Source organism: Macaca fascicularis, chromosome 1, assembly GCF_037993035.2.
Source record: "Macaca fascicularis isolate 582-1 chromosome 1, T2T-MFA8v1.1".
Classification (NCBI taxonomy): domain Eukaryota; kingdom Metazoa; phylum Chordata; class Mammalia; order Primates; family Cercopithecidae; genus Macaca; species Macaca fascicularis.
The window spans coordinates 214476535-214487807 of NC_088375.1; the positions used below are offsets into that span (position 1 = coordinate 214476535).

At 50.3% G+C, this 11273-nt stretch overlaps 1 protein-coding gene across 3 annotated transcripts in view; it reads right to left on the minus strand.

The window, feature by feature from the left end:
• The window catches only part of CDA (cytidine deaminase), a 30419-nt gene extending 19602 nt beyond the window's left edge, over positions 1–10817 (minus strand). For all 3 annotated transcript variants that reach the window (XM_074018133.1, XM_005544549.5, XM_005544550.4), the window contains exon 1: positions 10633–10817. In XM_074018133.1, coding sequence (XP_073874234.1) covers positions 10633–10786 — 154 coding nt within the window. In that variant the 5' untranslated portion in view covers positions 10787–10817. The remainder of the gene's footprint in view (positions 1–10632) is intronic.
• Between the last annotated feature and the right edge of the window lie 456 nt (positions 10818–11273).

The following is an 11273-nucleotide window of genomic DNA, read 5'->3' on the forward strand; positions in this document are numbered from 1 at the left end:
AGCACAATCTCGGCTCACTGCAACCTCCTCCTCCTAGGTTCAAGTGATTCTCCTGCCTCAGCCTCCCGAGTAGCTAGGACTACAGGAGTGTGCTACCACGCCTGGCTAATTTTTGTATTTTTGGTAGAGATGGGGTTTCACCATATTGGTCAGGTTGGTCTCGAACTCCTGACCTTGTGATCCACCCGCCTCAGTCTCCCAAACTGCTGGGATTACAGGCGTGAGCCACCGTGCCTGGCCTGAAATCCTTTCTGTGACTACAAGGTCATACGTGATCTGGTGCCAAGGTCATATGTGATCTGGTACCGAGGTCACAAGTGATCTGGTGCTACCTCTTGGCCCTCATCTCCTTTTGTTCTCTAGACCTGCTGTCCTTCCAGGTGCTCCCCCAGGGTACCAAGTATGCTGCTGCCACAGGGTCTTTGCACTGGTTGTTCCTACTGCCTGGAACTCTCTTTCCCTTTTGTGCACTATTCACCCTACTCAGGGCTCTGCTCACATGTCACTTTCTCCGAGATGCTTTCTCCGATCACCTATCTAAAATGGCTTCACCACTGCCTCCAACCCTCTCTATCCATTTCTCCTGCTTTAATTTTCTTTTTTTTTTTTTTTTTTTTTTGAGACGGAGTCTCGCTCTGTCGCCCAGGCTGGAGTGCAGTGGCCGCATCTCGGCTCACTGCAAGCTCCGCCTCCCGGGTCTACGCCATTCTCCTGCCTCAGCCTCCCGAGTAGCTGGGACTACAGGCGCCCGCCACCTCACCCGGCTAGTTTTTTGTATTTTTTAGTAGAGACGGGGTTTCACCGTATTAGCCAGGCTGGTCTCGATCTCCTGACCTTGTGATCCGCCCGTCTCGGCCTCCCAAAGTGCTGGGATTACAGGCTTGAGCCACCGCGCCCGGCCTTCCTGCTTTAATTTTCTTCATAGCACTTAAGACTCTCCTGAAATGAATGTCTTCATTATCTAATTCCTCCTATTATATTACAAACTTTCTGAGGGCAGAGATTTTGTCTCTAGCATGCTTTGTGGTATGTCCTGGGCCTGGAACAGTGAAGCCAGGGGGCTCTCAGTTTTCCTTACGGATTAAATGTTTGTGTTTTCCTAAAATTCTTCTGTTGAAGCCCTAACCCTCGATGTGATACTATTAGGAGGCGGGGCATTTGGGAGATAACCGGGTTTAGATGAGGTGGTGAGGGGGCAGCCCCCATGATAGGATTAGTGCTATTATAAGAAGAGGAAGAGACTCTTGAACTCTCTCACTCCATCATGTCAGGGCATAGTGAGAAAATGGCCAAGTCGGAAAGAGGGCCCTCGCCAAGAACTGAATCTTGGACTTCCCGGCCTCCAGAACTGTGAGAAATAAATGTCTGCTGTTTAAATCACTACTCTGTGGTATTTTGTTATAGCAGCCTGTTTTAGTCTGTTTTGTGCTGCTGTAATGTAATATCCCAGACTGGGTAATTTATAAAGGACAGAAATGTATTTGTCATGATTCTGAAGGCTTGAGAGTCCAAGGTCAAGCTGCTGGCAGGTTGGTGTCTAGTGAGGAGCTAGTCCGTGCTTCCAAGAGGGCGCCTTGAACATTGCATCCTCCAGAGGGGAGAAGCACTATTCCTCATGTGGCAGGAGAGTGAAAGAGAGAGAAGCCACCCTGTAAGCCCTTTTTATAGCGGTATTAATCCATTCACGGGGACAGAGCCTTCATGATCTAAATACCTCTTATTAGGCCCCACCTCCCAACACTGTGGCATTGGCAATTAAACATAGTGAGACCCTGTCTCGAAAAATGTATATAAATAAATAAATTTGAAAAGAGAAGCCCTCCAAAGTATGCTTATGCATTTTGGATAGGCAAACCTTCAAACCACAGCATGGTCTGAGCTGAGATGGCTAACCATTATTGAAAGAGTGGAATTTTCCACTTCAGTGCCAGCTGCTTAAGATGCAGAGGAATAACTGTATTTGGAGCCTCTAACAAATTCACGTAATTTCCTTGAATTTTCTAGCTAAAAAAAAAAAAAAAAAAAAAAAAGGAAGGAAGACTTTGTCCACGTACTGCATCCTGAAATGCTGCGCAATTTTATTTTGCTTCTCTAAGCCCAGAAAGCCGGCGTCATCTGACCAGGCAAACCAATGCTGCTTCTGCTATTGCCTTTGCTTACTTCAAAACACACATGAGAGAGATTGGGATGGTGCTAAGTTAGAAATCCATGATGATAAGATTGGACGAAATAACACTACAATCATAGTGCCAGTATTACTAATTGCTTTCTTTTACTGGGTACTCACCTACCAGGCACTCTGTGGAGCGCTTTACCTGCATAATGTCAGTTAACCCTTTTAACTGTGGGGTAAGGTAAATACTATTAGAACACCATTTTACAGAAGGTAAAAGTAGAGGCTGGTAGCAGGAGGCCAAAACATGTATCCTGGCCTGTGAGATACGATGGACTCTTCTGATTCTCTATGGCCTTGCAGGAAGGAAGGCCATGTTTTGAGGTGGTTTGGTGGTTAAGGCAGGGCTGAGGTCAGATGTTATTAAGGCATCAGCAAGACTGGGTGTGGTGGCTCACGCCTGTAATCCCAGTACTTTTGGAGGCTGAGGTGGGTGGATCGTTTGAGTCCAGGAGTTCGAGACTAGCCTGGGCAACATGTCAAAACCCCATCTCTACAAAAAATTTTAAAAATTAGCTAGGCATGGTGGTGCACACCTGTGATCCCAGCTACTTGGGAGGATAAGGTGGGAGGATCGCCTGAGCCGGGGAGGTCGAGGCTGCAGTGAGCTGAGATTGTGCCACTGAACTCCAGACTGGGCAACAGAGTGAGATCCTGTCTCAACAAAACAAAACAAAACAAAACAAAACATCAACAAGGAAAGAAGCTCACAATGAGGCAATTTGGGCCCAGCCACCCAGAGAAAACAATAATGCCAGAGAGCACTACACCTGCTCTCTTTTCTGAGGGATCTTGAACAACACTCTCTTTAATTCGAAGGATTAAAGCGGTATTTCTCACACTCAAGCAAGTGGGCATCAGAATGTTTTGGAGGGCTTCTCTTTTTAAATTTTTACATTTATTTATTTACATATTTTTTAGAGACAGGGTCTTGTTATGTTGCCCAGCTGGAATTTGAACCCTAGACTCAAGCAATCCTCCTGCCTTAGCCTCCTGAGTAGAGGGCTTCTTAAAACACACTTCTAAGCCTCTTTCCTGGAGTTTCTGATTCAATAGGTCTGGGCTGGGTTGGAGCTCAAAAATTTGAAATTTTCACAAGTTCCCAGGAGCTGCTGAGGCTGCAGGTCTGGGACCACGTTTGAGAATCACATGAGGGGCTGGGCGTGGTGGCTCACGCCTGTAATCCCAGCACTTTGGGAGGCCGAGGCGGGCGTATCATGAGGTCAGGAGTTTGAGATTGGCCTGACCAACATGATGAAACCCCGTTTCTACTAAAAGTACAAAACTTAGTCGGGCGTGGTGACACGCGCCTGTAATCCCAGCTACTCAGGAGGCTGAGGCAGGAGAATCGCTTGAACCAGGGAGGCAGAAGTTGCAGTGAGCCGAGATCGTGCCACTGCACTCCAGCCTGGGTGACAGAGTGAGACTCCGTCTCAAAAAAAAAAAAAAAAAAAAGGAGAATCACATGAGGAATGTTCTGTCCATATACTGGAAGAAATACAATACTCTCTCCATGTTCCTAACCTCCTCCCACTGCAAATGCACCATTTCTGGTATTAATTATGTTTGAACTCATCCATAGAGTCGAGGGACTGTAGTGAAGTTCGCCTTTGTAATGAGCCACTTTTTTTTTTTTTGAGATGGAGTTTCACTCTTGTTACCCAGGCTGGAGTGCAATGGTGTGTGATCTCGGCTCGCTGCAACCTCCGCCTCCCGGGTTCAAGTGATTCTCCTGCCTCAGCCTCCTTAACAGCTGGGATTACAGGCGCCCACCACCACGCCTGGATAATTTTTGTATTTTTAATAGAGATGGGGTTTCATCATATTAGCCAGGCTGGTCTTGAACTCCTGACCTCAGGTGATCCATCCACCTCAGCCTCCCAAAGTGCTGAGTGAGATTACAGGTATGAGCCACCATGCCTGGCCTTTTTTTTTGAGAGAGAGTCTTGCTCTGTTGCCCGGGCTGGGCTGGAGTGCAGTGGCATGATCACGACTCACTGCAACCTCCACCACCAGGGCTCAAGCCATCCTTCTGCCTCAGCCTCCAGAGTAGCTGGGACTCTAGGCATATGCCACCACACCCGGCTAATTTCTGTATTTTTTGTAGAGATGGGGTTTCACCCTGTTGCCCAGGCTGGTCACAAAATGAGCCACTTTTGAGTGACAGTGGAGAGGACTAACTGAAGTTCCTTGGCAGGGGGAAACAGCAGGAAACAGGGCGTGAGTGGAGCTGGGTTGTAAGCTGAAGACCCAGGTTAGGGAAGCTTGCTCTTACCTAGACCGGAGGTGCTGTGGTGTTGGGAGGATGGGGCCTGGGGTCCATCAGCTGCTGAAGAGAGGGGCTGGTGTCAGGCACCAAGAAATGCTTCCAGGAAAATGCATCCAGGCAGAGGAAGGGAGCCGAGGGACAGAATCAGAAGAGCGGGGACTGGTTTGAGGGAAAATGGAAGACTCAGATTTAAGAGTTAAGCCAAGGTAAGCTGGATTCAGGGGTTGTTTAACCAAGACGTCCTCAAGTGTCTTCTAAAATGTGGTGTGTTTTTCTCAGAATTCACCCCAGCTGGCCCAGTAAAGTGGCTTTTTCTCTAAATGGCAGACACAGAGGGAAGGAGGAGGAAAGAGGGAGCGAGACCACTGTCCCAAGGTCATGAGCTGAAGAAGATAAACCCTTCCATCCCTTGGGTTGTGCCAGCAGAGTTGGCAGAAACTACAGCCAAGAAGTCTTGTGTCGGCACCATCCTGGGACCCTTTCTGGCCCTCTCGCGGTCTCATCACCAGGTGCCTACTCCCCATGAGCCCAGGGACACCTCGCGCAGTGCCCGTAGGGTTACAGGTGCTCCTTCTCTTCCCTGCCCATCACCTACCACGCGCTGCACGAACACTGGCTGAGCCTCTGCCATGTGCAAGGCCCAGAGTTGACTGTTTCCCTGGCCCATTTTCTTTGCTTTCTTTTCTTTTTTTCTTTTTCTTTTTCTTTTTTTTGAGATGGTGTCTCGCTCTGTCACCCAGGCTGGCGTGCAGTGGTGTGATCTCGGCTCACTGCAACCTCCACCTCCTAGGTTCAAGCGATTCTCCTGCTTCAGCCTCCTGAGTAGCTGGAATTACAGGTACCTGCCACCGTGCCTGGCTAATTTTTTTGTATTTTTAGTAGAGACGGGGTTTCACCATGTTGGCCAGGCTGGTCTCGAACTCCTGATCTCAGGTGATCCGCCCAGCTCGGCCTCCCAAAGCGCTGGGATTGCAGACGTGAGCCACCGCACCTGGCCCATTTTCTTTGCTTTCTCAATCCTCCTTCTGTGCCATCTCCACTCTCCTCTTTGTGTCCTCTTTGTGCAGCTCTTTCCTCACCAGTGAGCTCCTCTTTCTGTACCTCTCCCTCGGCTCTCCCCACAAGCAGTCACGAATGTCACCAGCCCGAGGTGCATCATGAAAACCTAATCACCATCCCAGGTGGCTCATCTGTGAGGGGCACAAGGTCCTGGCCAGGGTTGGGAGTAACAGAGAGAAAATGATGATTATTATGAAGTCGTGATAGCAAGGCTGTCTTTGCAGCCAGGCCTGCTTTTGAATTGGGTGGGACACCAGCTGCCTTGGAGGGGGAAGCCTTCATTGGTGCTGGTCTTGTGTTCAGCTGGAGGAAGTCACAGACCTGGGCAGACCTGTTCTGCCATAAGCTGTAAACTCACAATGTCTAAACTCAGCTGTGCCGTTTCTGCCTCCTGATCAGCTCTGTTTCACCCCATGATGCCACACCAGGCTTCCTCTGGGTGTCCAGGTGCCCCCTGCTCCAAGCCCCAACTTACAGCATCCACCCCCTATTCTGTACCTGGCCTCACTTCCTACTTCAGTAAGGAGATTCAGGGATTCTGATAAACACCTTCCATTTGTCCCTCTTCCTTTTCAGCACAAATCTCTCTGCTCCCTTCCCTATCCCCACCCTGCAGCAAGGGGTGGCAGAAAGAGCATGAATCAGATAAAACAGCCTCAGGTATCCCCAGGCTTTGATAAAATGTGAGTGCATTGGTTATTGGTTTGGTCTGCTCAGCTCTCCCCACCCCTTCTTGTGGTAACAGACCCACCCATTCCCCACGGAGGGGATATTTTGAGTTAACTGGCCAATCACACTACATGACCACAGTGATTGGCCCAGGGATGTGCCTGCAATTGGAGATGGACCAATTGGACTTCTTTTTTGGAATTTTTCCACGTAGAATTGGTGGGGAAGAGTTCTGTCCTCTCTGGTTTTGAGGCTATATGAATGATAAACAGGCCAGGTGCAGTGGCTCATGCCTGTAATCCCAGTACTTTGGGAGGTCAAGGTGGGAGGATCATTTCAGGCCAGGAGTTCAAGACCAACCTGGGCAACGTAGCAAGATCTCATCTCCATAAAAATTAAAAAATTAGCTGGGCATGGTGGTACCTACCTGTAGTCCCAGCTACTTGGGAGGCTAAGACAGAAGGATCGCTTGAACTCAGGGGTTTGAGACTGCAGTGAGCTAGGCTTGTGCCACTGCACTTCCAGTCTGGGCGGCAGAGAGAGACCCTGCCTCTAAAACAAAATCAAAAACAAAAGAATGGAAACCAGAGACTGCTTGCACTCATGTTCCCTGATGCCCAGAAAAAGTCTACCTGCAGGACAAGAGAAAGAGACCAGCCCCCAGAAGGATAAAGAAGGACACGGTGATGTCTGCGTTCCTGGGTCCAGCTGCCCTGAGACAAGCGCTACCCTTGCCCGCTCTGGTTCTGGTTGCTTTCTGACATTGACCATAGGAAGTACTCTGCTTAATGCGTGTGAAACTCATTGTCCCCCATCATGAGTTGGCTGTGAGATTACGGAAGGTCATCTAAATGAAGTCCTTAGTGAGCTCACTCCATTGTAGCTTCTAATACTGCTGCTGGTCCCTGCCCAGCACATCCCCAGCACACAGTCCAGCCATGCCTTCAGTGCCTCACCTCAGTCAGTGCCTCATCATTCAGCTGGGCCCCCTGGCTGGAAATCCTAAAGCTATGTGCCTTTACTTTATTTAGTATTTTATTTTTTATTTTTTGAGACACGGTCTCATTCTGTCACCCAGCTGATATACAGTGGTGTGATTACAGCTCACTGCAGCCTCGAACTCCTAGGGCTCAAGTGATCCCTCCACCTCAGTTTCCCAAAGTATCTGGGACCACAGGTGCATGCCACCACATCCAGCTCATTTTTGTACTTTTTGTAGACACGAAGTCTTACCACGTTGTCTAGGCTGGTCTCGAACTCCTGGACTCAAGGGATCCTTCAGCCTCATCCTCCCAAAGGATTGGGATTACTGGTGTGAGCCACCGCACCCAGCCTTTATTTGTAACACTGCCCATGCCAGGCCCGATCCATGTGTCCCACACAACATCTCTCGGATCATTCCTTTCTCTTCATTCTACCTGTCCCACTCCTAGTAAAAGCCTTTCATTCATGTGTTCGACAAACCTTACAGAGTCCCAGTGATAGGCCAGGAAATGTGCTGACACTGCGGGCAGGTCAGTGAGCAGAGCAGATACTGTCCCCTGACACTGTTCCTCTGTCCCCGCCCTTGCTGAGCACCTGTCACACTAAATGTCATCACACACCACTTTTATGTTACTCTTCTTCTTAATAACATTCCCTGGCTCCCTACTTCCTACCTCTTCAAATCTTAGTGTCTCTGTTTGGCCTCCAAAAGTCCTCCACAATCTGCCTCCAGATAATAAGAATAATGATAGCATTAATAGTGGTAGCAGAAGCAGCTATCATTTGTGACATTCTTATTAAGAGGCAGAAAATGTGCTGAATGCTTTATAGGCATTTACTCATTTAAAGCCTCACAACCTGGGGTGAAATTCAACATATTCAGCACAGGCACCAACCGATCAGAGTGGATGCTGCCTGCCATGCCGTGCCATGCCAGGCATACCAGCTGAATCTGGTTCTGTTCACAGTCATCCTGAAAGGTGGGTTTTATGATCCCTGGCTTAAAATGTGTGAGCTGGTCGGGCGCGGTGGCTCACGCCTGTAATCCCAGCACTTTGGGAGACTGAGGCGGGTGAATCACCTCAGAGTTCAAGATCAGATTAGCCAACATGACGAAACCCCATCTCTGCTAAAAATACAAAAATTAGCCGGTGTGTAGCGGGTGCCTGTAATCCCAGCTACTATGAGACTGAGGCAGGAGAATCGCTTGAACCTGGGTGGCAGAGATTGCAGTGAGCTGAGATTGCGCCACTGCACTCCAGCCCGGGCGACAGAGTAAGACTCTGACTCAAAAAAAAAAAAAGATAAATAAAATGTGTGAGCTGACACTCAGAAGGGTGAAGGGCCTCACCCAGAGTCACACAGTTGATAAACACCAGCCTTCCAACCCAGGACCTTCTGACTCCAAAGCCTCCATTTCACTCTCTAAATGCCCCTCACACAACCCTTTCTCCGGTGACACCAGGTCTTTCCCTGCAACGCACATGGGCCACAGTCCTGTTAATCTCCTCCATTCATTCCTTCCACAACCATTGGATGAGGCTTCCACCTTCAGTCATCACCTGTGCAAGATGACGGGACTGCCATGGGGGCAGGGACTATGTCATCCTGTTCACTGTGATATCCCCAGCACCTGGTACCTTACCTGGCACAGAGCTGATCTTCAGCAAATACCTGTTGAATGATCAGTATGAGGGTGACAAAGGCATGGACTTCACTGGAAGTAGCTCCCAGGTGTCACTTACGAGTGAAAGTGTGCCTCCTTTATTGTGGGTTTTAAAACAAGAAAGGACCAGAGCATTCTGGCATGGGGGCCCCCTGGCTCTGGAGGCACGATGAGGCTGTCTGACCTCTTGCTGGTCCAAGAAGAACACCAGTCCCAGAGCTGGAAAGCATGGATGGAAGGCAGCCACGCTGGCCCCACAGGCCAGGAAATGCCATGGCCCAACATGCTGAGTCCCCATCACCACCAGCTGCCCTGCCATCCCTCTTCCTTCTGCTTCTCCAAACGTACTCATCTCATTCCTTCATCTAGTCGGTCGCTCAACAGTTATCGAGTGCCTGTTCTGGGCCAGGCAGGTGCTAGGTCACAGCACGAGAAAGTCAATGGTACAAAGATTCAAGACACAGCCCCTGCCCTCTGCAGCACAAAGTCCCAAGAGAGAGGCAGATACGTAAGTGGACAGTGATAACCATGGCAGGAGGGGTCAGTGCGGGTGCAGGGGGATTGTAGGAGGGCCCTTTCTGTGCCATTTGGAAAGGATATGGAGGTTTTCCTAAGAATCAAGGGCTGATTCCACATTCAAGACTCTGTAATGTTGCGAGTTGCAACGGTGTTTGCAGTGGTGGTTAATGTTTGTTGTTTGTGGTGGTGGTTAATGTTTAATATTCATCTCAGCCACCAAAACAGGTCTGAATTTCAACACGGTACTCAGAGATCCTTCACTCCCCACAGAGCAACAGCTTTTGGAATCAGGGGAACTCTGGGTTCCAGTCCCAGCTCTGTGATTTTGAGCACTGAAACTTTTCCGAACCTGTTTCCTTCTCTGCCTTTCAGGGTTGCAGGGCTTAAACGGATAGCATTCATCACCTTCCTTTCACAGGCTGTTAGCACTCAATCAAACCTGCTTCTCCCGCTCAAAGATGTTTAAGACCCAGGCAAGTCACAGAACCTCAACAGAAAAGGAATAACATCAAGGGGCACCTCCACATCATGTCCCCCACTGCCCTGAAGGAGAACGCCTCTAAGCTTAGCAAAAACAAGTTTGAATTTTTGTTCACATGAACTTTTCTACAAAAGCAATAAATCAAAGAAAAAAGTTTAGGAACAGATTAGAGCAGACTCAGATGGGCTCAGTTTCCCTTACCCGCCCCCGCCCCGCAGGGCGCTGCTCGCTGCTGGACTCAGAAATCCAGCTGGCTTTTCACCTCCAAGATTCTCCAAGGACCACACCCGACAAACACGTCACCACCCTGGCCAGCACAGAGCACGGTGGGTGGAAGGAAGAGAGCAGGGCTTTGGGGAACCTCCCGCCCAGGATTTCACTACCAGCGCCCCACGTGACCTTGGGCAAGTCATGTCACCTCTCGGGACCTCGGTAGTTTCATCTAAAGACGAACATTAACACCTAGGTCCAAGGTGCCAGACACGTCTGAGGCTGGGAAAGCACAAACCCTCTCCCCGCCAGCACCCCAGGACTGTTGATGTTTTTGATTTATGGCCTCCCCTTCCTGCCTCCTTTCCAACTTCCTTCCTCATCCCAGTCCTCCAAGCACTGACAGCCCATGGATTTAAGCCACATTTGAGCGCGGTCTGGGGCAGTCGGCAGGGTAGGAACATTTCAGCGTAGGCTGGGGGAAAAACGGACAGAGTCGCGCTCTTGCCACTGCCTGTGCCTCTGCGCCTCTTCCTGTACATCCTCCTCTGACCCGCCACCCAGGCTGCTGGGCTGGGGGACCCTGGGGTGCCCGCCTTTACCTTTGAAGATTCTCCCCTCCTGGGTGAGCAGGGCGGCCCCCACGGGAAAGTGACTGTAGGGGCAGTAGGCTGACTTCTTGGCCTCCTGGGAGCAAACCAGCAGCTGCTGGACACACTCGGGCTGCAGGGTGCAGGCGGGAGGCTTCTGGGCCATGTTGGTACCCCAGGCAGGCAGCAGAGCTGTGGAAACAGGAGCTCCGGCCAGCCTGGGCTGGGGCCCCAGACACGATTGCAGCTCCTCCCCCGGGGGTGTGTCCCTGCAACCAGATGGCAGGCTGTTAGGTACGCGGCTTTCAGGATGCAGAGTCTAGGAGAGGAGCGTCCCATGGTTTGGATGCAGCAGGTGTGGTGTAAGAAGGTGCCTGCGTGTGCTTCACACTCTCCCTTGGGAACCACTCTCACTATCGGACACACTGAGGGGTGGGTCAGAAGGTGGTGCCACGCTACTAGAAGGGGAAGCTACTGGGTGGGTCAGTGTGGGATCTCAGAGGTCCAAGCTCCAAGGGCTGACAGCCCTCAGTTTGTTAAATCACTTTTTCTCTCCTCCACTGAGGGAAGGACTGAGGCTGAAAGGGCAGGGCTGGGGCAGCCAGTGTGGCATCCCCGAGACGGGAGGCATGAACAAGCTGCAGTACGACTGA